Here is a 27,894-nt window from a genome sequence, read left to right on the forward strand (position 1 = left end):
ATTTAACTTTGTTTTATTTCATTTCAAAGAATCAAGGGTTAGCGAAAGGGTTAATTATGTATTTTTTTTAACTTAAACTAAGAGCTAAGATAATGGTCAGAATTAGGGTTAGATTAGGTATTTAGTTTACTTTAATGTGTATCCAGTTAATTAAGGATTAGGCATGGGCTTACTTTTTATTTACAAAAAAAACACATTTAAAATTATTAGGAGGTATGGATAGGTTTGCGGCTGAGATTACGTTAAGGTTGCTTTTTAGAGCTACAATTACAGTTTAGGTTATGGTTAGTACATTTATATTGTACTATAATATATGTGTATTATTTCAAGTAAATGTACTTTTATTTAGCAAAGTTCGATGTAGAGTCAGGATACTGGGTTAACGTAGTTGTAAAATACTTTAAAAACTTCCCATAAGTATGTTGTTGCTGTAGTGGCATCGATATTGGGTCACCTGAAGGTAGTGTGGGAGCTTTTTTACCAGCCACTGAGCAGTCAGGGTTTACTGCGCTTAGAAAGTATAAACTAAAACAGTTTCCTACTGGTGTCTAGTGGGTTAAACCATACTGTTGGACCAAAAATGATCAGCAAGTACATTCCTTTAGCCCTTGACTCTCAGGGGAGGGGTCGAGCAGTCTAAAGCTTACTTAGGGAGGAGGCGTGGGGTTAGAATTACTGGACTCAACAAGCCAAAAATAGAGGTCAATAACAGAATGTCCAGTCAGTACTTAGGCCCATATTTATACATTTTTTGCGCCCCATTTGCGTAACTTTTTGAATTTAAAGCGGTGCAAACTTACAAAATACAATTATATTTTGTAAGTTTGCGCCGTTTTGACACAAATGCGGTGCAAAAAAAGTATAAATATGGGCCTTAGTGTTGGAAAAAGAAGTACTTTATTATAAATTATACAAAATGCAATACTATATAATAAAAGGTTTCAGAAGCAACAAATCACTAGTTTTCTATTACCCACAAAAGAAACATTTAATAGTGGCCTGCTCTGCCTTTGTTAAGGAACAATCTTTACAGGTGTTCTTGCAATGAAGTCCCTTGAATTTCCCTCAGCCAAATGAAGGAGCTCAGGGAGCCTTTCTGGTATGGCTGGAATCATGCCACAGTTTTCCATTATGAAGAGAGTCGGATTTTACACCGTCCCTCCAGCCTCCTCCACCCCCTTGTGGGTTCCCTTGTAGCTCACAGTACCTTTGATGTTGTCCATAATTCTGACACAAGCTATGTCTGTGTTGTGTTCCACATTGCTCACGGGGTGTGCACTGCATGGCCCCCACCTCTGGTGAAGCAGCAGCCCATTTCCCAACTCAGCCGACAGGGGTGAGGCAGAATCTCTATTGCCACACAACAAGAGTGAGTGGAAGCAGTGTCAGCACCAGTCAGAGAGACAGTGAGGCATTCACAGTGCTCAAGTCAGATAGACCCAATGCTTGAAATTTCTTACACATACCGCCACCCAAACAGATGGGTGCTCACCGCAGATGAGTTCTTGGTTGCTGGCATTGATCTCTCTGTCACAGTAGGGTGACTTCTTTGTGATGTTGGCCGCACTTTTTGGTACTGAGATGGTGAGAAACTTGCACACGCTTAAGTTCCTGGATATCCTCCAACCTAGGGGTGTACAATTCAGTCACACTGTTGTGGCTCCTCAGGCAGTCCTTGATTTTACCCTCCTGGAATGGCACAAATCTTTCCCAGGCACACACAGACTTCTTCAGCTTGTCCCTCCTTCTTAAGAGCCTCATATTCCTGGTGCCGTGTTTCCCTTTTGCAGCCATATTTCTTGTCCCGAACGTGATAAGGGGAGTTGATGGTGAATACCCCAACCCAGTAGTGCAAAGAGTTTCTTGATCCTACTGGTGTGGTAATCCTGATTGCAAAAAATAATTTTTGGAATACTGACCGAATGTTTCTGCTACATCATCGATATACACAAATTGCAAAGCAAACAAACCCCGTATGCTTCAGCGTTCGGTTCTGTGACTGATTCTGTGCATTTCTGCACTTTTGCTATTTTTAGCACAGAGTGTTTCAGTTGAAGTCCAGAGTGTGGGTTGGGAGTCTCCTGTCAGGAGAAACCTAAAACAGGGGCATAAAAGATGTGCAGGCTGTTTCACTCAGATATATATATAAATCAGTTGAGGTTAGCCCTTCCAGATAGACAAAAGTCCCTGAAAGAGCAGGGGGAATCTCCCCAGCTTCAAAGGGACCCACTGTCTCCTCTGCCCAACACTCTAGTCAGGCCTACTGCAAGGATCCCTGGGATGCCTGAAAGAGTCCTCCAATTCTCATTGGCTGTCTAATCTGACTCTCCATCTTCCTTACCACTTGGATTCTGTCCATACAAAATGGAAGCCAGTGTGCACCACGCTCACTCCAGATTCTTCTCCCACCCATATAGATAAGTTTGCACATGCAATATCCATGTTCCTCATGTATAAGCGAAGAGGCCGGTAGGCTACACTCCGTAGTAGGCTACAAAAATAAAAAGGCCTGCAATCCAACTATCGTTATTGTGTTGCTGGTACTGTCAGTGCCCAGTGAGATGATAGTAGTCACTCTCTTCAAAAGGATGGTCCACATGGTGTGTCCTTGTGACCACAGAGCCTGCTCTGGGTCTCATTGCCTATCACAGGAAAGCCTCAGAGCACATACATGATCATTGCGCTGGGGAGGGAGTAAAAAAAGCTGCCGCTTTTTATGGGAACTTGAGTCAGGGGTGCATGCTTCTCCACCCGACACGTAGTAACACTTAACAGCCTTTTCTGCGTTTCTAAACAAAGTTTGCATAACACCTATGGGGCACTGCATTGTGTTGTAATGTAACTTTGTATAATACTGCCGTTTCTATCGCATAATTATTAGTATCTTGGCAATGCCACATATTCCAATGTGATAAAGTATTTGACGTTTTGCTTTGAGTTCGGTACGTTAAATGTAATGGAGGATTTAAACAGAAAATGCACATACCTGCACCGTTGCCTTGGGTCTTGATTACGAGGTAAAAACCCATCTGGTGTAGGATGCTAAGTTTGTAGTTGGCTAGAGGAAATGTTTCTGGCTGCTGGAGATCAGATTTGAGAAGCATTTAGAGCTTGGCTGAAAGAGGGCAGGGAGATGCCTTTCTCCACACGAGGAAGACCATCTGGGAGAAACATGACATGGAATGCAGTGGTTGCAAACTAATGTACATTTATAAGGCACGTGCCGACAAGTGAACTTTCTCTTGCCATTTGAATAATAAGTGGTATTATTAGTCAGCATTATGAAGCTTGTTTTACTGATGGATTCTAGGATTAAGACACACAGAGTGCACTCAGAGCTCTACAGTGAGCTCTCAGCCCTCAGTGCATCTTTCGGCTTCTGAAGTACAGTTTCACCAAGAACTTTGCTCCTCGCAATCCTGTTGGTGTTTGGAGTGGTGTTTCCTCTCTGTTTTTGCCTAGGGACATTGTTGATATACAAGATGGCTTCTTTTAAGCAATGGAGCGTGGTCAGTGACTTTATGTTGCCCAGGAGTCACATGTACACACTTCCAAGTATTGGGAAATTGGTTTCCCCTGATCAGGTTTATCAAACGTTTTTGCAGGGCCAAGGTCAACAACTTGATGTGGAGCCGACAGAACGCTGCTTCCATTTTTAGCTGGTGCTATAAGCACCTTATTATAAGTATAAAAACCCAAGTGCTTCAGAGACCTGGGTTTCTGGCACCGTTTAGTTGTATGGCATTTAAGCTGCTCAGTATTAATGAAGACATGTTTCTTTTGGATTAAAATTCTGTGTAGATTTTGCTACAGAAGCATGTGGTTCTGAAAAGCACGGGGCCTCTGGCCTTCCTGACTCTGAGGCACTCTGATAGACAGAAGTAGACTGACAGCTCGGTGCCTTGTTGGCAGGTCTGCTCCTGATGAAGACTGGTCTGGTGGTGACAGAGTCATTTACATGCTAATCTTACATTATGTGTGAGAAACTTGAGTGAAGTTCTATTTGAAGCACTAGGCTATCCAAAAATCTGCTGACTTCCGTCTAAGCAATTATGTCTCCCCAAATTGCAGACTCTTAACGGTTCTTAGGTGGTACTGAGAAGACTGGCAGAAAAAATATCGGGGGAAAAAAATCAGAAAAAAACCTGCAATTTTGAAAGAACGTGTGAGAAGCGGTTCTCCAGCCGTGAAGGCAGAATAACCTAAAAGTCGGAGTAATGGCGACCAAAAGACAACATTTTCAGCACAATAGGAGAGCTGAGTGTGGGAGTCACAGGTAGTGAAAGTGGCTGCGCCGTAAGGTAGATGGCCGTCATTGAGGGAGTCGGGATGACCTGAGGTGGAGTGGGCATGGAGACATAGAGCAGGAGCGAGGTAGCCCCTAAGGGAGGTGGACATGGGGCTCAGCAGTGTTTGCCATGTGAAAGGAACATTGTAAGTACATCCATAGTGTTGTTCTGTCGTATCCTTGGAACTATATTAACTTTCTTGAAAATCTTGCTTCCAGTTTAACGTAACTTTGACAATTTATTAAAAGTACAGATATTTGGGCAAGCATTTGTTGGTTGCATACATCAATGTGGAGACTGCTTAGTTTAAATAAGAGTAGCTTGAAGAGTGCACTCTGCCTTTGTCCCGGATACAGGGCAAGAAAGATACAGCTAACGCAAGCTGCTTTACTTTCATGACTGCCTTTGAAATTTCTGCCTGCTTCCAGACCGAGGTGAACATGCTTATGCCACCAATAGCTGGTTTGAGCTCTTTGGACACGTGCACCACAGCAGCAATACAATCTGATTAAGAATAAATAGCCTTCAAGAAAATAATGTTTGGTACAAGTGGATGTACATGATTATGGGATGTGCCCAGTGTGTTATAGATACTGAGATGCACTAAGTTTGCCAATAAGGCAACAAACAAATTACGAATACGTTTATGGACCAGAAAATTCTCTCATCCATTGCCATGTGCATCTGGTATAATTCATTACTTTGCTGATCACTGTGAAGTCACATGGTCTCATATACCTGCCTCATGTGCAACATATCCATAAACAGGGATATGCAAGATCAAAACGAAGCCAAAAGACCAGGTCTCACGATGGTCTTAGATTGAGAAGAGGATGGAGCTCGTCTTTGTCAAGGTCCTGGAGCTCCAGATCTCACCCTAGAGCGCACACATTTCTTGAAGTGGCTTTTAGAAGGTGTTATATGATTTTGTTCTTCGAGTGGTGGAGAGTTACAATATGTGTTCATGCGGAAAAGACAGTCTTTTTTTACATGGGCGGGGCATAATACCCGTCCTGAATTGATGCGAGGTTGACACTATCCAAATGTAGATTCTTGCAGGTTCTACCCTCAAGAAAAACTTGAAAAAATTGAGTAAAATAAGCACATTTCATAGCTATTTGTTTCACATAAATGTGTTAAAAGGCCTTAAACACTGAAATGGCACCCATTAAATATTCCAATACTTTTATTATGCACATACAAATCCTGAGCCTCCCATGGAGCGGGCACATGTTCACCAGTCCTAAAAAAGGCTTGCTCAACTCGTGGCAACAGATTTCAATTTGTTTTAGTGCAGTTACCCTGAAAAAAGCCATAAGTGATATGGGCAGTTCAGAAAATGCCATTCCACATGGCTTGTAATTTGCCACATCATCGATCTAAACTTCTACCTTTCCCTTCTTTCAATTTTTGCATTCTGCCCCTTGCAAATTTACTACCCATCATATGCATGTATTCTCTTGGAGAAGGGTTTCAGACACCAGTGCTGGTCATCAATAAAGATCTGCTTTAGAATGCATTGGGAAATATAGTCATATTGTCCTTAAACATCAGGTTCTTAGTGTATCAAAACATTTTGCAATCAAACACACGCTTTTCATTTTGGAAAGAAAAGTCGGATTTCCCAGACAAGAGCTTCTGAAAAAACACATTAGTTCTCCTCAAATGCCACCTTTGGCAAAGCATTTTCTTTTCATGAATCACCCGCCACATATATATATATGCCAGGTCATGCAGGTCATGTATGGATGCCCTCACAATATCCACCAAACTCAAAGACCTGAGTTTGTCAGAGGTGTTCACCATCATTACATGGATTGCCTTGATAAGCCAAAAATCAATATGCTGGGGCCAGGCGACAGCATACTCACACTCAGTCACATACGTTCATGCATGCACACACACACACACACACACACGATGTGCCGTAATGGCCAGAGCTGACTGCTTTAGACCAGGGGAACCAGGTTTGAGTCTCAGCATCAGCTCAACATCATGTGATTCGGGGCAAATCACTTAATCCGCCACTGCTGTGTCCTTGTGTTATGTAACTAGTGCTCATGTACAGTACTTCTATACCTTTTGGTCAAGTTCGCGCTATATAAAAAAAAAAAATCACGAACCCCCCCACTCGGTTGCAGTGGGTGAAGACTATGCAGAAGCAGATTGTTGAAATTTCAGGACTGCTGTTTTTCAGTCCAGTGCAGCCATATAAAAGATGAGAAAAAATAATACATGGAAGTGCCTTATTCCTTCATTGTATCTGTATAGCACAAAAGTAACCCAGATATTGCTTTACTGTGTTTAAAGAGTAGGATAACAGAGAGTAATATATTGCTAATCAGCTGAGATGAGAGTGAAATAAAATTAGTGGAGCTCAAGGCTGGGAGACTACTAAATGCCTGTTGAATGGAGGAAATCTTCTGGGCTTTCCTAAATTTTAAGTTATTTTCAGTACGAAGGGAAAAAATAGCGATTTCCAGTGAAGAAACCTTGGCATTGTCTGCCACCAAAGCACTGTTATCTTGCAAGGCGCACAATGAGAAGGATTTTACGGCTGACATCAAGTGTCTGGTCACTCAATAAGGCTGCAAAACTCTTGTAAGGTAGGAAAGGGCTCAGACTTGGAGAGTAGTATGCACATGGGATAAGGTTTTCAACGTGCACCTTTCTGTCACCAGGATCCAGTTAAGAATCATCAGAGATGCAGTAATCTAGTTGTTGCATTTCAGGTCAGGGATGAGGCAAGTGGCGTAGTTGTGTATCTTCTGCTGCTAAGCCAAGGTTTAGGGAGGAATTCATATAGTCCAATGTTATAGTCTATTCTGGAGTTGAAAACTGCAAGGATTAATAATTTTTAATGCAGCATTGGTAGGACTAGCTGAAGTTCACATAAATCATATAAGCCATTTTTTGAGATACTAGTCATTTGAGAAATCTATGACAGGTTAGCATTGGAAATTGAGAAAAAGTTGGGGGGCAAGGAAGAAGGAGAGTTACATTGTAATTATGATAGATTGCCTAACCAAGAAGCAAAATTGCAGTCTAAGAGGATGAAGGCAAATCCAGTTTAGTTGCGTTGAGTTTTCAGTAAACCTGAGATACTTCATGGCCTTTTGGTGAATCGATAAGATCTTTGGAGCGTTTCGTAAGAGCATAGATATAATTCACATACATGTGGCAGCCTAAGTGCAGCTCTCAAACAACAAAACTACAATCGTACACAATTGTTATGTAAACATCTAATCACTGGCTTAAGCAATAAAGGGGTATACTTATTATGGACTTCAACAGAGAAGACCAATATGTTTGAACTGTTGGGCTGACTCATCCTCTAAAACGCATACGTTTCAACAGTTAGGAGGAGCTGTGGGCAAAATATTTCCGCCAACAACTAACTTGATGGAAAATGATGTTTCAGATTTTCACTCTCAATGCAAGAATCCTCCCATTTCCCCAATACATTTTGCCTAAAAATGTGTTAAAATCATTTGATTAATTTTCATGACAAATTGATATGTTTTTTTCCCCAATCCATTAGTATCTGTAACAACTGAAACACAATCTGTTTACTACGAAAACTAGTTTGTGGCAAAACAAACAAATGCTCAATTTGCAGTCTGCCAATGTTAAAAATCGAGATGTTTTGGCTCTGGTTCATGGTTTCTTTAAGCATGAAAAATAAAGTATACTCAGCCCTGGATTCAGGCATCATTTTGTTTGCTACTTAATACAACACATAAGACACAGTACATAGACCAAACATTTAACAGTGCAGGAGTTTGAGTAATTTTCAACACTGTATCACTTCTTCTTAACCCTGAATCAGTCATGTAATGAGTATGCTCTCTACTGCAATGATCACAACTCGAAAGTAGCGTCAGGAGGTAGGGTCAACCTCTTTTATATTGATGAGGGATTGTTTTATATTGGTGATATAATATGCCACTACACTGAAAGGTCATCCTGTTGAGATAGCACATTTTCCAACATTATTATCTTAAAAAGCAGCTGCTTGACTCCCTCCGCCCAAACAACAGTATCAAGAGTCACCAGTACGCCCCTGATACTCCACTCAAAGGTTTCCTCTGTTGTCACTCATCGCCTCAAACACTGCCTGTACGTCATCAAGACTTGAATGCCCAGCACCTACCTAAAGCTCAACCCAACCTAACCAAGGCAGGATTATTTCTATTTGCCAAGCACAAAGAACAACAAAATAAAAACCTGGTTCAATGACATGAACCATGGAGGCTTCGAACCACAGCTTTCACTAAATGCCAAGTCACTCGGTTTCACCCTGGACACCAACCTTACCTACAAGGAACACATGGCCCAAAAAACCAAAGACAGCTGTCTCTTCTAAAGAAAGTTAAACTATTTCTTCCAAAAAGCAGCTTCGTGGCTTATGTTCAAGCTCTTTAAATGTCTGTAGTTGTGGAATCTGTTTAGTTAGTAAGACAACAGGGAATTAGTAATGTGATGAGAAAGTGATTTTTCCTGGATCACCCAATTTTAGTTAAGTCTGGCAGCTGAGATTGCAAAGCTGGACTCGTGGTACCAGCATAAAATGGAGAGCTAGAGGTCTAATAATGGACAACTACTCACAAACTATAAAAACCTTTAGTTACCTAAGCAGTGCTGGAAAGGTAATACAGCTACAAATGAAGAATCCCTTGTTCGGTTGCAGTGATAATTGCCCTGGGGAGGAACAAGCTGTAAATGCCAAGGTGACTGGTTTTCTTTCATATAGATTCTGGAAAGAGTCCCAGTGACTGTGGTCACCTCTTGGAAGGGAAAATTCTTTCAGTAGGATTCAATAGGACGAACAATATGTGGTACGTGTCACGGTGCATGTCACTGACTTTTAAATCTGTGCAGTAGTTGGCATGCTGTTTTCTCTGGTAGAAGCTTTTTCCTCTAAACACTTCAATTTCTCACTGGCCTTACCTTCTTGATGGTTGTTTGGCAATCTAATGAGATTTGGGTAAGCACATTGCTGTTTAAAATATGCCACCATCTCCTGTATGGCATCAGATTGCTTTCAAAATGCAGTGTTTAGTGGTATGTGCAAACTCTAGTAGTTAACTATTTATTTTCCGCTAATCTAAACTGGATGCAGCAATTAATACATCTATTAAATATTCATTGACTGTAATGAGTTTATTTTTTTCATCTATGAGTACAAACCATGAAACCTTATAACCCGGGTTTGTGTGCCAACCTGAGTTCAGAATATGTCTTCTGAGCCAGAACATGTCTGCACACGTGTGCCCTCTTCAAGTTCACTCACTTATTATTAAGTGAGCTAAGGTAGCTATATAAGTCAATGATTGTACTCATTTGAGATATCATAACGATACTTGATGCTGGCGGGACTGCTATAGGCAAATAACAGGTTGTAACACTTGGGACAAAAAAATGATTCGTACGAACGACTGCTGTGTGAACAGGGATAGCTCGGAGAACTTGGTTAGTTGTAAATTCTTGACCATGTGAACAGAGCTGGGATCGTCTGTAGGGTGAGGTGTGTTTGCATCTACTTTTTCCGGATTTCTGATATCGTTGCAGCATTCTGTAGTGAGAACTGAACTGTCTTGAAGCACAATCTCTAATTGTTTTCACCTTGTGTTGCCAACAGGGGAAGATCAAAGAAATTGGAGATAAGCAGCCCGAGAAGTAAGCATTCGCGAATTTATGGATTTATATTGTTTGTACTTATTATGAGGGGGAGGAGATGTGTTTGCTGGTCACCTCCATGACAGCTTGCAGGAGTGACCTGGGCTACAGGAGGAGTTGGTTTGTAATTTGCTCTGCTCCAAGCCAATGGCAGAGCCTGCCAGGCGCACCTTCAGAGTCCCAGTGGGGTAGCCTAGTTCTGACCCTTACTCAGGGCATGCCACCACTCACTTCGAGCAGTACGCCCTGATCCTGTTACTGCTGTTTTTACACGCCCCACCTGCCTGCTCTCCTTTTTGACCTGTTATGATTCCCTTTCCTCTTGGGGGATCTGCCTCTTGCTTAGATCTCCTGATAGCTATGTTACTGCTTCTACCGTTCTGTTGGTAACAAAATGCAGAATTGAAGTAAGCCTGAGATGGCTGAATGCCTCGTCTCATACATGCACTCAAACAACTAATGCCTTAGCACATTCAACAGATTTGCACATTTAGGGACGGACTTAAATAATGCATGCACACTTGTAAAATGCCCCTTACAAATGTACGGGCTCTATTCCTGACCTGCTGGTTCAGATTCTGGATTTCTGGCAGGAGGAGGGTGCATTTCATGTCTGGCCACCTTGCATACTGGAGGAGTGAAAGCGTGCCCGCTGCTTTAGTATGAATTGAGTCCCATGAACTATGTAGATTCAGTGATGAAGGTCTTCTATTGTTAACAGGATGCTACCCCACTGCCCAAATCATCCACATAAGTGGCAACGGTGTCTACGACTCCTCAAGACCTGGTACACGTAAATGCCCTCACTGAATTACGTGCTCAATCACTCAATGAAAAGGCATGATTTCTTTAACAAAAAACGACCTGAAGAATTATAGTTCTACAGTCATTTTAATACAGCCTTGAACAGCATCTTTTTAAAGACATGTATGTTTTAGAGAACATAAAAAAGCTGAGAGGCATAAATAGTAAATGGGTGTGTACGGGCATTTTAGGGCTTTACTTAGCCACTGGATCTTCTTACACAGGATAGTCCCATGATTCTGATTTTCAAAAACTAGCCGGTTGGGAAAGGGAGAGGCCTTAACTGTGGTGTATCATAAAGCAGGCAGAATGGGGTTTGACAAGGGTGTATCATCACCCATTCCCTGCTCTGGGAAAGGTCGGACCTTTTGATCCATTGAAAGACTGTGCCTTAAACTTGGTAAGTGAGAGACTGCTTTCCATCTGAGGAATATCTGATTATACATCAAAGGCTGCTTTCCATCACTAACCAAAACATGGATGTTGTCATTGTGCAGTTTTAAAATTGAGTAATCCCAATTCCATTTACCCAGTTTCTCTCTATTTTGAACAAAGCTAAAAGATGGTAATGCAGTGACCTACCCTAGTACACTACTACATTGAGAAGGTCAAAGTAATGATACTATGGCATAGTCTCTGGTCCCACAGCAAATTCTAACCATGTGATTTTCTAGTCAGCAGGGCAAGAGTCATGTTGCCTCGCTCAGCGTGGAGGACGTCGCTGCTGATCTTCAGCCCCTGATGCTCTGGATGGCCAATTCAATGGAGCTCTTGAACTTCGTGCAGAAGAAGGTTCTGGAGGTGGAAAAGGAGTGGGAGGCAGATGGTAAGCAATCTTTGATTTTCCAGAAGCAAATCCATGCAGCCTACCTAAACAAATAGTGGTATCACTAATTTTTCAATACATCTTCGTGTTAGTTTGACCATACCACAATCGTGGTAGGAACCTTATGTGCAATGATATCCCTCATAGATAGAAGATCTTGCTATAAATATCAGTAAACACCTTGTGCAGAACACATTTATTTGCTATGAAATGAAATACTTCTGATATTCATTGACAATACAGGTTATGCCAACAACTTCACTCATTTCTAATACTAAATGATGGGGGTGGTACATACCACATTTTCATATGGTTTGAAATCAAGTATGTCACTGGAAAGCTATTGTGCATGTATTCACAGGTATTTGTTCTAGGTTTGTTCATCCTATGGTTTCCTTGCAATAAGACAAGATCAGCATTCACATATTGACAAAGTAGTACAGGCCTACATTAAACAGGTTAAAGGTGGGTCTTCAAAACCATCCTGAACAGACACAAATCAGTCTAATTTCTATTAGAAGCTGTAACAAATTAGCTTTTCCTGCATGATCACACCAGATATTTAATCATTTTATGGACACTGTTTTTGCTGACATAAGGACTACTTGCACTAAGACACTGCTATTCAATGCCACAGCATGTGTTCTGACCATTAAATGGTAATGGTAAAATGGTTTCATTCAATTGGTCTCTTTAACTTTCTGTAAGACCATAGTAGATGGTTCAGAAAATGTATCAATGAAGTTAAATGTCATATGAGGGCTGCTGTGCATATTTATACCTTATTTGCGATTTCTTAGCACATGTATGAGCAATTCCTAAATGCGATTTGGGTATTTAGGAATCGCTTTTTACCCCCAGGTTGAACCTGGTGGTAACCATGTGCAAAATTTTAAAATGCATTTTAAATGCATTTTTAAAATGTACATGTAAAGCACACATGCCCTTTTGGCATGTGTGCACCTTACATGTCCCCAAAAAATAATTTTGGGGTGCAGCAGAGGGGGCCTTAGGCCCCCAGCACCCTGGTGTTTTGCATTTCCAAAATTGCGATTTCTGGTTAAGAAATCGTAATTTTGGAAATGCAAAAAATTCGCAGATATGGGCCAACAGGCCCATAGGTGCGAATGGGGCCGGTATCGCAATTTGCGATTCGGTAATAGCATTTGCGATTTTTAAGAAATCGCTATTACCGATTCGCAAATGTGATACATAGCATTTTGCGAGTCGGAAATAGTGATTTCTTAAAAATCGTTATTTCCGAATCGCAAAAGGCCTTCATGATACATCTGGCACCTTATGCTTAAAAAGGTAGCACATTTCATAATTAAAAAGTGTGCCTTCACAACACACTGAAGACTTGACAGCTCTTTCCCTTGTGTAGGTTCAGCTTAATTTTCCATAAGACAAGCCTAGATGTGATTAAGATATTTATTTTGCATCTTTGCTTGGGGTAAGACTAGAAACATCATTCAAAATTATATTCCCCTTAGCTTTAAAAATCTGATTTAATGGTGAAATCAGATTTTCCTGACGATAGTGGAAAAGTAATTAGAATTTTTTTTCCTGTGGGCCACCTTAGCAAGAACTGGCTTAAAACCAGTTCTGTAACTCATCACACCTTCATAGCAAGAATGTAAATCTATGTCTGAGAGAGTTAATGACTCTAGCTCAGAAGACAATATTCTGCCTGTGAGCCCAATAAGAACACAGTGGTGTTAACCATGGGCCACTTAATAGGGATAAGCGTTTTGGGAGGGCTACAGGACACCTTAAAGAACAAAGGACAACCTTAACACTTGCTGATCCCAAAGGGAGCTGACAGGATATTGCTCCTGGTAATTCTCAGAGCCCTCTCAGATCATTTGTCTCCAACCTAAGCAGGAAGGAGAACCAGTTCTGACACTGTCAGGTGGGAGGAGAGCTCATCAGAATAGAGGTATGGCTAGGGAACTGGACAGGGCTCTACCTGATGGCAGAATGCTTCTGCTATCTTAAAACAAGAGGTTCCTGGGTACCTTTACCTTTACATTAAGGCGAATAGGAAGTACTGAAAAAAAGGTCAGAATAGGTTAAGAAATTAGCCAGGCTTGGGTAGTAAAAAGTGGCTAGTCTACAAAATGAAAATAAACAATAGCACTTTGCCACTGACTCCTCTGAACAGTCCTGATTCCGTTCTGGGAAGACTCCACCTGAAGAAGAAGGCCATGCTTGAAGAAAGAAGACTCCAGACATCTGACTCTTGATGGAACTGAAGGACTCCTGCTTGCACTCAGAGACTGGAACTCTTCTCCAATTGTCAAGTGGTTGGCTTCCTGTTTGCCTGCTCTAGGGAAATACATATCAGAAAGACTCCTGACTACAAGGCGGCCCTGCTGAAGCCCTGGCTGGAGAGAGATCTAGGGCCAGATGTAGCAAAGGTTTTTACCCATTCTGTGTCTATGGGAAAAAGTGTTCGCACATATGGCCCCTAGTGTCTAGAAATCTGTCCTAAAGATTAGACTGACCAAAGAGATCTTCCTCAGAGGACCAGGACAAGGTAATGAAGCTTACCAAAGTAGGGAGCATCCAAAGTGGGCACGAAAACCATGTTTATGCTGCTCGGAGCTTTCTGCTAAACAGATAATTCATTTATCAAACTTTTCCAGTATAGGAAACTGGCCTCATGAAGCCCTTCCTAGACACAGCTTCCAGCCTTGCCCAGGTTGAGCATTTTTAAAACAAAAAAGGTGAATAAGTCTGAAGGTAAAACCTTGGAGCAGCACAAGGCAGGTAAGCTGTCCTACCTGTGAAGTGACCTGGGTGTCCATGAAATCCAGCTTTGTGCTACTTCGAGCTTTTAGCATCAAAACCATGAATTTCAGTGGGAGCTATACAATGACTTTTCTGACTTTGAGGAACCCTCACTGCCCACAGCCTTGGACCTTTCCCCACTGAAGGATATTGACTTCCTATTCAGAGACTAAGGGCCTGATTACGAGTTTGGCAGTCTTCAGACCGGCAAACTCACGGTGGCGGCGGACCGCTACACTCCTGGTGGTCCTACTGCCAGATTACGATCCTGGTTGTCGGACTGCCAGGAGACCACTGCCACCACCAGGATCATTGAACCCGACAGGGTGACGGCGGTCGAAGTCGTGGTCAGCCAGAGCGGTGCCCATGGCAGCACCGCAATGCTGATCACAACTTCGCTTTCGCCATCCTTTCCATGGTGGTTGTACCACCATGGAAAGGCTGGCGGAAAGCCAGTGCAGGGGCCCCCCACAAGCACCCTCGGAATGTGCACTGTCTGCCTTTGTCCTGATATTAACACAAACATTTTCTGCAGGAAGCTCAAATCCATGCAGTTTTCCATACTTTGCAAAACACTTATACGGTGTCTCTTTACAAGTTCAAAACTTCCACAATTTGCAAACATGGGCCACTTTTTGGCCACCTAATTCACTAATAAGGCCACGTTACTTCTGTTGCCCGGACCTATCCAGCCCTGTGCAGATCTGCTTTCAATCCCAGTTTCCTCACCAACCTCACTGGGGAGGGGCAATGGCCCCCACCGTTCATTGGCGCTAAATTCTTAGGCTCAGATTTCCTTTCTGTCCAGCTTTTGTTTTTACATTGTCCAGGTTGTGCAGGGTCCTGATTTTTAGGGCTGCATGGACCATTTAAGTGCGACAAAATCCCTACGCTTTAACTTCAGCAGCTGAAGTCAACAGCACAGAATCTCTCTAAGTATTACTGTCCCAGCAAAAAAAGCAGATATGCATTTGCCAAAAAATAGCGTTTAATGGACCAAAGTAAGACCCAAGGGGCTTATCTGAAATGTACCTTTGAAAAGGTAGTAGTGTGAGGGCATATTCAGTTGCATGTCACAATGTTCCTGATGTGGCGTATTATGCCACACAACCCCTGTTGGTATTTTGGTGTCGATATTTTGGTAGCACAATATTCTGGAGTCAATTCTAAGGTCATCTACCCCTCCTCAGCTTCTCTATTTATGGTAGTATGAACATGATTTATCTGGCTTTAGGCATGTGCTGTGACAGGGCACCATGTATTCTGTGTGGAATTCCCTGAAGCCGTCATGGACTGCACTGTTGGTTTATGATTGCGTATGTGGTGTACTTCAGAATGTAGTTCTAAATCGGATTAGTCCAAAAGCAGCCAATTAAAATGGACGAGGCCCCAGTTTATTTTTGGCACCAACCCAGGCAAAAAGGGAAGGGTTCAATTTCAGGCACAGTGAAATTTTATTTCAGAAATAACTTAATTTCTGCCTGCTAACAGAAGTCCCTTGCATATTTTTCTGATACTACTCATTTGGGCGAACTAATTGTCCCAACCCTGATCTGACTACTGTTCTAAAAGCTGCACCTTCATTAAGAAGACTTGAGCAATAGCTGAAATGAACCTTGTCTGTTACTGTATTTTTGCAGGGATCTCTCATGATGCATTGGTCTCCAGTGACCTTGAAGTCTGTGAAGAGGCCATGGCACTTCTTGATGAGGTTATTATGTACACGTTTCAGCAATGTGTATACTACCTTACCAAGGTAAGTCAATTAATTTTTGAAGGCTGCGTGAGGAAGTGCTATTTTTCCAAATGGAAATTATGTTTAATTGAAAAACCTTCTGCACTCGCAGAGTTTGTAAATATTTGCTTCTCTTTCCACTGGCAAGATTTTACTAATACACACGTTTTTGTAGTACTCGATAATAGAATTACCTGGAATTGTTTCTGCAAAAGGAATTTTTTTTAACCAACGTACATTTTACAAACAACTTAATAAGCATGCCCAAATCTATCTATCTATCTATCTATCTATCTATCTATCTATCTATCTATCTATCTATCTATCTATCTATCTATCTATCTATCTATCTATCTATCTATCTATCTATCTATCTATCTATCTATCAATCTATCTAGCTATCTGTCTAGCTATCTATCTAGCTATCTACCTACCTTCACTAAAAAAAACTAAGGTTACAGGGATGTTATAGTTAGGAAATAAAAAAATATTTAAAAAAGAGAAATTCACTTAAAAAATCACAGGTTACAGGGACGTTATAGTTAGGTTCTGAATTTACTCGTACACAAACTTAGAAATTCATCAGTTATAGTTATTTCAAGTAACTATAACTCGTGCCCTAAGGTCACTATAACTTTCTTACTCACCATGCACAGTTTGTTTATGAATAATTTTACAGCAAATGTTACAATGATAATATCAATGATGATTTAAAAGATGTCATGAGTGCTTTAATATCTGGGGTAGTAAGCAGTGCATGTCTCTGCGGTCAACACCCCCCCTAACCACCCAAACCTGACCGAGAGAGAGAGAAAGTGAGAGATTGAGAGAGGGAGACAGAGAGAGAGATTTAGGCTTTGATGAATGATATGCATAGAATGAAATATTGCTGGTCAAATTGAAAAGAAAAATGTTTCTGTCATTCAAAAAGGATGAGATCACCTTTCCGTATGTAACTTAAATATTTATAGTTGAAAAGAAACTAAAGCAGGAAAAGACCACAGACTCACTTAGACTAGAACCCTTAACCTTTAGCGTGCATGCCCGAGACCTTAACCACTAAGCCAGAGGTGACTTCTTCCTGTGAAGTGTCCAGATGTACCTACGACATTCAAACCACAGATTTTGAGGGGAAAAAGACTTCAATGTTCCATCACTAGGAAGGTTCAACAGTGAAAACACTTGAAAATAAACAGGCTCACTGCCAAGAGATATTAGGATTTGAACCTTCTGCCTATGGAGTGACATCACAAGACTTTGACCATTAGGCCAGAATTGACTCTGTTGTTCTCTGCATCCAAATGTAGCTATAACATTCTTACCAAACATCATGCTATTCTGACCCTTTCAAGTCAATGAATGGAGAGCACATTTTAATATTAATCTCTCTCCCTCTTTCATCCCTTTATGGGATGGAAGAGAGAGATAAACAGGACCACAGGGGAGCCTGAAGGCCCCTGCAGTCCTAACTGGCTCTCCAAGTCCTGCAGGACCAGCAAAGCCCCACAAGCAGGGAGCTGATTTAAAAGGCAGCTCCCTGCTTGCGGGAGAAATGTGTTCATCTGTTTCCTTGCATTCATATTTATGTGCAGGGAAACATATGAAAACTTCACTTTGTGCAAGTGAGAGCTGTTTGACATCTCTCACTTGCAGAAAGTGAAGTGTTTACTCTGACTTGGTGGGAGCTGTCAAAGTTCCTACCAAGGTAGAGCAAACAGCTTTGTCCTGGGGTGGGCACCCCAGGACATAGCAGGAGCCGGCCTTGGGGGGTGTCAGTCCCCAGGGACATCTATGGCTCCTCAAGGAGGGCAGAGTGGCTCTCCTCCAAAATAGCCCTGGGGAGGTGGTGGTCCCCGGGGCTTCAGAAGGGTCACATGGCCCCCGCCTTGTATTTGATCAGAGCCCCGGGGAGGTAGTGGTCCCCAGGGCTGCAGTGAGGCTGAATTTACAATGATGAAAGCCCCCGTGAGGTGGCGGTTTCAGGGGCTGCGGTGGGTCAGACGGTTCCCTTGCTTTTACTTTGATGATGGCCATGGGGAGGTGGCAGTCCCTGGGTCTGCAGGGGGGCCGGGTGGCTCCCCCACATTTACTTTGAAGAAAGCCCGAGGAGGTAGCTGTTCCCAGCCTTGTGTGAGGCCATGTAGCCCCCGCATTATAGATAACTGCAGTTCCGGGGAGGTGGTGGTCTCTAGGGCTGCCAGTGGGCATGCGGCCCCCCACATTATATTTGATTACAGCCCCAGGGAGGTGGCAGACTCCGGGGCATCAAACTGCCATAGGAGAGGGACCCTGTGCGCCCCCCTGCTTTTTTTCAAAATGCCCAGGGGGGCTTCTTAAAAACAAGTGTGTGAGCCCAAGCTTATTTATTTATTTATTTTTTAAATGGTATTTCGCTCTGGGACCCCAGCACCAGAGCTAAGGGATCAGGGTGTCCCTAACCTTTAACCTTTTTTGTGGGGCTCAGCTGAAGCTGAGACCCAAGATGGCTGCAATCACTTCCTGGTTGAAGTGTTTGCAGCCAATCAGAGCTCTGCATTTTCCAGCATGAGCTTGTTATTATTTGTGAACCCTAGGCGCTGCTAGATATATATATTTAGTTTTCTTTTAATATTTCAAAAAGTACTGAATGGATTTACACCAAATAACAAAAGGCTGTGCCCTAAGGTGACTATAACTAGCGCTCCCACCAAGCACAGTTATCTCATAAATAATTTTACTGCAAATGTTACATTGATATAATCAATGATGTTATAGAAGATGTCCTGAGTGATGTAATATCTGGGGTAATTAGCAATGCATGAGGAGGGCATGAGTTATAGTTACCTTAGGGCACGAGTTATAGTTACTTGAAATAACTGACTATAACGGCTGAATTTCTATGGTTTTGTACGTTTGAACTGTGAGTGTAACTATAACGTCCCTGTAGCCTTTGGTTTTTTGAGTGAATTTCTTTTTTTTATTTTTTTTTATACCCTAACTATAACGCCCCTGTAACCTTTGTTTTTTCCGGTGAATTTCTATGTTTTTTTCAATGTTAAGTAACTTTAATTAATTTACGTTAATCCAACCATCACCATGCATGGCCATGTGTGGCTGTAGTTGGCTGCAGGGTCTACTTTCTAAAACCACCCAACCTTATGCCACCTATGTTGTTGGCTGTGCCTGGTAGGTGTTAGGGACAGAGCCACATGAGCGTGGCTTCAAGCCATTTTACATACTCGTAGTATCACTACAAAAGATACTGCACTTGCAAGAGCAAGGATACAGACACCTCCATTGAGGACTACAGATACCTTTTCAAGATGGAACGGCAGAGAAAACAAACTTTTTTGTCTTGGCCTTGTGCAAGACGTGAGGATGAATTGTAGTTTGCAGATGTAAGTGATTCTTTGGTGGAGATGCGATCATATTCCAGTTTATTAAGAACGCACCTCCAAAATCGGGACTGCGGGCGGAGCCTCAAGGCCTTCTGCGGTCCCAGCCAGCTCACTGCCTCCTGCGGGAGCCAGCATTGACCCAACACACAGGGAACTGCTAAAAATGCAGCTGTCTGTGCATAGGAGCAATATTTCATATTTTTCCCTACCTGCATGACAGAGGGCAGGGAAACAGATGAAAACTCTGCTCTCAGCAAGCAGTGGCAGTTTTCACACTACTGCTTGCTGGAAGCTGAATTAGTGTTTGCTTTTGCTTGGTGGGAGCTGTCACAGCTCCCGCCAAGCAAAAGCAAACAGCTATCTCCTGAGGGCAGCCACCTTATGGAGAGAGCAGGTCCTGGAGGGGTGGTAGTCCCCAGCGCCATTACTGGTTCCAGGAGGGGGGCTGAGCGGCCCACTCCTTTCATAGGCATGCACCAGCCCTGGGGAGGTAGTGGTCCCTGGGGATGTATATGGCCCGGGAGGAGGGCCGTGTGGCCCCTCTCTGAGACTTTACTATGTCTTTGACCCTGGGGAGTTTGTGGTGCCCCAGGGGGTCCACATAGCCCTCCATGCATTTTTTCAGTTTTTAGCCCTGGGGAGGTGGTGGTCTCCAGGCATGCAAAAGCCCCAGGAGGCAGCCTCCTCCACTTTTTTAATAAAGCCCCTGGGAGGTGGTGGTCCACAGGGCTCCTACAAGTTCAAAGGGGGAGGGTTCTGTGCGGCCCCCTCCACTTTTACAATTATGCCGCGGGCAGTGGCAGTCCCCAGGCCTCAAATGAGCCCTAGGAAGGGGGCCATGTGCACCCCCTCATTTATTTTTTTCTATAGCCTTGTGCCCCCAGGAGGTGGCCCAGCCGGGGGGAGGGGGGGGACATTTTACAAAACCACAGGAGACTGCGCTTGTTTTTAGTTTTTGTTTCATTTTCAGAGAATCAGTGAACCCTTTGCAAATTTTGTTGAAAATTTGAAAAAAAATGCTTTTTTGCCCTGGTGGGGCCCCAGGGAGACCTCAGCATTAAGGCTAGAGGGTAAGGGTATTCTTACCCTGCCCCTTCTTTTTTCTTCACTTTTCTTTTTTGGGACTCAGTTGAAGCCAAGTCCCAAAATGGCTACCAACATTTCCTGGTTGAAGTGTTGGCACCTAATCAGATCTCAGCACGAGCAGAGCCTCCGCGTCCCTAGATTTATATATTTCTTTTTCCTTTAATATCTCTAAAACTACTGACCAGATTCACAGCAAATCACAAAAAGCCCACTTTCTGGACCAAAAGCTAGTTTCCTGCCAAACCGGTGTCATTCCGTCCAGAGGTTTGGCCTGTAGTCATGTTAAAAATCCCTATGGAAATTAACATGGTAAACAGACTATTTTTGACCCCTCTCCCCCTTTTTCTCAGCACCCACTTGACAAATCATCCCAAAACTTACCATGCACAATAACACACAGCAGGACACTTTTTTGGAAAATTTCGTGAAGATTCGTCAAACGGGGCCAAAATTATAAGCAAGTCAAAAAATTATTTTCTTATGGAAGCTAGGTCCTAACTATAACTATCTACCGGTAACAGCCAGTAGGTTTTATATCTATGTTCAGCAGTTATAGTTATGGTTAACTCAAGTAACTATAACTTGTGCCCTAAGGTAACTATAACTTGTGCCACCCCCCATGCACAGTTTTCTCATCAATTATTTTATTGCAAATGTTGCACTAATGATATCAATGATGCCATAGAAGGTGTCTTCAGTGATGTACTATGTAGAGTAATTAGCTGTGCATGGCAAAGGAGCAAGTTATAGTTACCTATGGGCCCGAGTTATAGTTACTTGAGTTAACCATAACTATAACTGCTGAATGTCTATGGTTTCACGCAAGTAAATTCATAACCTAACTATAACATCCCTGCAACCTTTGTTTTTTTCAGAGTTTTTTTTAGCATGCACAGATGTAAATATAACCAGTGGTGTTTGGCTGCCACAGCCTTTGGCCATGAGCAGCATGAGGATGGATGCAGTGGGTGGTTTATTTTCAATTTTTCTCTGTATCCACAGATCCACCAGTGGATCCACCTGTAGATCTGCAGATCGGACAAAAAAAATAATTGGGCAATGTTTTCCTCATGAGGGGTCCCTAAGCGATCCCTCTATGTATCCTATGGGGTCAGGATACCTGTATCCTGACCTCTTATGTGTTTTTGCACTGTTCTTTCCCCACCCCGAGCCGATGCGACAAACAAAATGGTGGCCGCAACTTTTCTGTCAGGTTGCAGCCAGCCAATCAGGGCCTTGCTTTTCCCCCAGATACGCTGCCTATATATCTATATTTTTTAAACTCTAATATCTCAGAAACTACTGAATGGATTTACACCAAAACACGAAAAGCATGCTTTCTGGACAAACTGCTAGCTTTCTGCCAAACAGTGTAATTCCGTTCAGTGGTTCGGGCTGTAGTCATGTTGAAAATTTTTAAAAATACCATTGAAGTAGAATGGCCCCCATTTGACGGATCACCCCAAAACATTCAAGACAGCAGCTGAACTGACAAAAGTATAAGTTTTGAAAATTTCGTGAAGAATCGTCGAACGCACCAAAGTTACTGGCAAAACAAAAAACGCTCAATGTAACAAAAGGTCCTAACAATAACTACCTAGTGGCAACTGCCACTAGCTAATATATATATATATATATACATATATATATATATATATATATATATATATATATATATATATATATATATATATATATATATGTGTGTTTTAGGAGTTTTGAACAGTTGAAAATGTAAATTAAAAAAGTTATGAAAAGAATTAGGAAGTTTAGAAACTTGGAGATTTCAAGTGAAAAGTTAAGTATTGAAGTTCCACATCAAATGAATGAAACATTGCACATTATACCAGGAAGTAAATATTCTGTTGAAACAAGATAGTAAATTTCGATATCTGCACAGTTTTATTGCTGCAATCATCTAATTGAGTGTGATTAAGTTTTTGGGAGATGCAGTTATACTGCTATTGCAAATCTTTAGTTGTTAGAGCGAGGCTGGGATATGCTCATGGGTTAAAGGCATAGGTTTAATGCATTGTTTCTATGTTGTCTGGTTGTAGACCCTTTACATGGCCCTGCCGGACCTCCTGGACAGCAACCCATTCACAGAAGCCACAGACCTCTCAGACGTGGAGGAGCTCAGCAGCATGCCAAAGGGCACCCGCGGCACCCTGGCTATCTACCAAGCCACGCTGGACTTGACCCGGGAATGTGAGCTGCACCCAGATTTGGTCTCCCAAACCTTTGGCTACCTCTTCTTCTTTTCTAATGCCTCGCTGTTCAACACACTCATGGAGAAAGGTAGGTAGGTGCAGGGGTGTGTGAATAAAAATCAAGGTAGGGCGGAAGGGGTGGTGGTGGTATAAGAAGCACGTTTTGTAAAACATATAGATATATTTATTAGGATAGCTTGTCGCCCTACAATGGGCCTAATGGGTAGGCAGAATAATTCGCATGACTGTAATTTATGGGGCTGTTTAAAAAAATGTTATTTATAAAGTTGGTATGCTCTACTTACTAGAGTGAGTAAGGTAGGACTGGTTTCTAATTCGTAAACATTTCCATTGGCACCTGATCTGCTCTGTGGTGATATTAGCCTTGAGCAAAAATGCAGTCATTCATATTTCTCTACTCCTACAGATGAGTAAAATGCTTATATACAACTTATTAATGCCTAGGGTTAGACAATGAAACTACTGTAGTTGTATTTTTCTTTTTTTTTCTTTTGCCCAATACAAAAAGGTAGGTTGCTCAATAGGTTGCTGTTGTATAGTTGGAGTCAAGATGACATGACCTCTATGTCTTTGCAAGGAGATACATTCCAAACATGCCAATTTGCTTGCAGGTACATCTCATAAGCTATGAAGTCATTTTCATGGGAAATGAAAGTGAAACCCATTGGTTTGGGTAACATTTTATTTTATGACATCTGGGAAAGAGGTGCTATACAGAGCCTAACGCACTTGATGGCAAAAGCCGTACTTAGAAAATTAGTAAAATAAGATGTGGTGTTGAAAGTGGAACAAATATGACAGCACCGCAAATAGAATCTGAAGGTCAGATGTTGGACTATGCAGGACATCTCAAGATGGAGTGCTACTGCAGCAGGTCTTGTGGGCAGTTCATAGTGAGCAAGTGTTAATTCATTTTTAAGTCTCTAGAAAGCACCACAATGCACTGTGTGACAGCATCAGAGTGCTTTGGTGTAAGGCTACTTAGTGGAGGGAGTGATAATAATCAGCGTTGAAAATCATAGGAAATGGCCTGCGGTCCAGCTGTAGAATGACATCCACTATCTCCATATGCAAGGATGATGAATGAATGAACAACACTGGCATTTTAAAGAGCAACAACCACCCCAAGAGGCATCTATGTGCTAAAAACACTAAAACAAACAGATAAAAACGGTCCCTTTGGAAAATAAATACTTAAGATTGAGTGAACAGCCATGTTCTCAGATAGGTCTGAAACTCTTGAAGTGGATGAACCACAGCTATGCAGCACATGGTCTGAACATATGGTGATAGCGGAGGTCTTAGTACTGGATGTTGCGGTCATATAAGGAAATGGTGGGAGTTATGGACATTTTGCTGGACCTGGGAGGCCATGGCTTTTATAGGAGTAGTCAAACTGCAAGAGATTACAGTAAGGGCAGCTTTAAAGGTGTCAAATGAGGCTCAAGAACCAGAGGTAGGGCATTTCAGTGTAGGTATTTTCTGAACAAAGTACATGGGACAGATGTAGGAAGGTGGTGTTCAGTTTGTGGCTTAAGGAGGCAGCTAGCACTGTAGATGGAGATGGTTTGAGTGACACAAATAGGCTTTACACTTATTTGAACACTAAGGGCCTGATCTAGAGTTTGATTGATGAGTTACACTGTTACAAACATATTACAAACCTGACAAATAGTCCCTCCACCTTATTACAAGTGCCATTGGATATAATGACCTTGTAATAAGGCAGACGGGATATCCGTCATTTTGTAAAGCAGTAACATGTCTCCCAAACTCTAAATTATGTCCTATAGTTGGGAATATTAAGGGTGCTAGCAGATACCACTATAGAACCGATAAACTATTCCTTCAGTTGTGTAGGCAATACAAATCCACAGCAATAAATGGCCAAAGTTTATATTGTGTTGCAGCTCATGAACTACTTACATTTGCCAGTGGTAGACCATACTTGCCAGCCACCTCCACTCCCCCACCAATCTCATAATCCCTCTTCAATACGAGCAACTGAATGTAATAGACCTTAAAAGTAAACCTGTTGTAGTTGAAACACATAAGCCCACACAATGTTCTTAGAGCAGGGGTCTTCAAACTGGGGGGCCTTAAGTGATCCCAGGGGTGTGCCAGGCTCTGGCCAACAGAAGTATTATGCAGATAAGGTGCTTTGTTGTAATCAGAAAAGAAATTCTTGCATTTTAAAAAAAGGTAACATAACTTAACTGCAATGTTTAAATAAGTCTAGACATGTTTAAACATTGGCATCTTAATAGAATAATTGTGAAAAATTCTTAGGGGCCCCCGATGATTTGTATTTTTTCACTGGGGGGCGCGGCATTAAAACATTTAAAAAATACTGTCTTAGAGGATGAACACATGTATCGGCGTAATGTTTCCATCGGCAAAGTCAGCGGGGACAGCACTGGCAGAAACATGATGGTCTCCTGACTCCAAATAAAGCGGACAGACTGTCAGTTTGGTGGACAATATGGTGGATTACCCTGTATGCCAAACTCTAAATCAGAGCCTAAGTCTCTTCCATCTTCTCTCGTTTTAATTCCATCTATCGACCTGACACCACGTCCACTTCAACTGCTAGAGATTCCAGCTTAACGCCCTTTTTCAACTTTCATCACGGTTGCAAGGCATATATCTGTTGCCCCACCGTTTCCAAGGATCTCTGTACCTAATTCATCAGTGCTTTCAAAGGTGGATGTCTCACTTCAGATTCTGATGGTGCTTGGCATTCCTTTCAGACCTAGAACCATGAGAATGCCTGCTGCGAGCATGCACACTGTCTGTCATACACATTACATTCTGGCTAAGTGCAGAAGAAAGCACACTGTAAAGCAAGCTTCTTCCAGAAGCAGCACAGATACAGTCACCATGGACACCAGCTCTACATCATATTCTCCATTTTCACCACCATGTTCCTAGGGGATGATATTATGACCTTCCTGGAGGTATTTAGGGACTACCACGCTAAATATTCTGAAGAAGACCCCACAGACATTAGTGTCCCTAATATTGAAGGCACTTCTACCAAGGGTACCTGCCAGACTCCTGCAGGAATTGTGTTCAATGTTTATTTGACTAGTTTAAAAATCAATTCTTGCTCTAGCAACCACTAAGGTTGCAGTCTCAAGCCTCCTTAAAAAAGCACAAATCTCCAGTACAACATCTTCCTTTCCTCTTATAGGACCCAAAACTAGATTCAGCAGAAGGGGCAGCTGCAAGAAAACACCAAAAATCTGCCCAGGGATCACAAATGCCCAAAATAAGAAAAGCAAGTGCTCAGATTTATCTGGGAGAATGAACTGGGATAAAGAAAGGCCAGTGCACAAAGCATCCAGCGAGAGGGCTCTCTTAAGCCACTATGATAGCACAGTGTGGGAGGTGATGCAGACAACGTCCAAGAAGTGTTTAAAGAAGGCGTATTATCGCAATCACGCCCCTCATTCTGAGGCCTGGGCTCCTGGAATACCTGTAGGTAAAATCGCCCAACAGAAAAGATGTAGCCATCCCATTTAGTTCTTCTCAGAAGTAGTTTAAATTCTCCTTTCAAATTTCTGCAGGTTGGAATGAAGACTAGTATGCCTTGTGATTTCACTATGTGGTAAAGCTTCTTGCTTTCCCTTGTCCCAATTACCAAACGAGAAATCTGAATCTTTTTCCCTCTGCAAATTCCTTTTAGCAAAACCTGAATTCAGTTTGTGGGGAAAAACATGGATCAATGCGAAATTTGCACAAAACCTGCAATGTCATATTTGGTACAAACACTGTTTGATTCGAAGCCCAGGTTCACAGCTGCCTGCCAACTCTTGCCACTAACCCTGCTTGTTCTCAGAAATATATTCCATCAGCGATTTTCAGTAATCAGAGTTCACTGTGGTTGATTTTGATTGTTCGTATTAGTTTCAGTTTTGTAGCAGTCGTTCTTATTGTATAGTGCACTAATGCTCAGTACCCGGTTTAGGGTTTGGTCATAATGGAAACCCTTCTAATTTCTGGAGTCAATGCCAGATCTGGAGAAAAATCGACTAGCAGCAGTTCCACCTTCATGCCATCCCAATAGTGGAGAAAATGCCACCAGGAGGTTCTTTTTTCAGAAATAACACCTCTTCATTCATTCCGAGGGGCTTCTGTAACATTCCAACTCTAAATCAGGCTCTAAGTCTTATGCAAAATCTTTTATCCTCATCTTTCTCGCCCATTTTGCTCTCCATTTCTTACAATCAATCAATCAATCAATCAATGATTTATAGAGCGCACTTGTCACCCGTTAGGGTCTCAAGGAGCTGGGGGAGGGGAAGCTACTGGTTGTAGAGCCATGTCTTGAGGCATTTCCTGAAAGTCAAGAGGTCTTGGGTCTGGCGAAGGTGGAGTGGTAGGGAGTTCCAGGTCCTGGCGGCTAGGTGAGAGAAGGATCTTCCTCCGGCAGTGGTGCGGCAGATGCTGGGGACGGAGGCGAGGGCGAGGCTGGCGGAGCGAAGATGCAATCCCTTCTCTTTTGAGGTCTCCCTGCTTAATATCAATAACTTTTCATAGAGTGCTTCATACCCCATGTGTGCCTTTTCTAAGAAAAGTGAAAAATAAATAATACTACATCCCTATTAATGGTGCTCAGATACCGCCCTTCAAAGAATTGAAGGTTTGTTTTGTCCTGAGAGAATTCAAACAGATTTCCTTTAGATTAGCATGTTTGTAAGCATTGATCATTAAGCTCATTGAGTCATGCTCCCGTATGGTGACAGCATCATTAATGGAAAAACTGTGCTGTAAAGCCTCCTCATATATATATTTCTTTCACAAGTCTAGTGACTTTAATCTAAACGTTTTTGGTTTTAACACAACTAATTGTATCATCAACAGATGTAGATGACTCTGCACAAGATCATTTTAGAGTACATGAAAATGTGCTCCTGTATAACTATTTAAGTACTCCTACATACCGTTTAGTTAGCCCCAAAACATCTACAATGGGAATTAAATGGAAATAGCCATGCCAATTTGTACTGATAGAAAGGGCTGCGCCCTCTTGGCACCTTTACTAATAGGGAGGAGTACGTAAAGGAGTACC

At 42.2% G+C, this 27,894-nt stretch overlaps 1 protein-coding gene across 1 annotated transcript in view; it reads left to right on the plus strand.

Annotated features, from left to right (window-relative positions):
- Window positions 1-27,894, plus strand: part of RASIP1 (Ras interacting protein 1) — a 242,985-nt gene that overhangs the window by 172,477 nt on the left and 42,614 nt on the right. Inside the window, exons 6-9 of the mRNA XM_069200627.1 lie at window positions 9,931-9,968; window positions 11,447-11,598; window positions 16,032-16,147; window positions 22,647-22,887. Of these exons, the coding sequence (XP_069056728.1) occupies window positions 9,931-9,968; window positions 11,447-11,598; window positions 16,032-16,147; window positions 22,647-22,887 (547 nt within the window). The remainder of the gene's footprint in view (window positions 1-9,930; window positions 9,969-11,446; window positions 11,599-16,031; window positions 16,148-22,646; window positions 22,888-27,894) is intronic.

The sequence above is a fragment of the Pleurodeles waltl genome, chromosome 7 (assembly GCF_031143425.1).
Source record: "Pleurodeles waltl isolate 20211129_DDA chromosome 7, aPleWal1.hap1.20221129, whole genome shotgun sequence".
Taxonomy (NCBI): Eukaryota; Metazoa; Chordata; class Amphibia; order Caudata; family Salamandridae; genus Pleurodeles; species Pleurodeles waltl.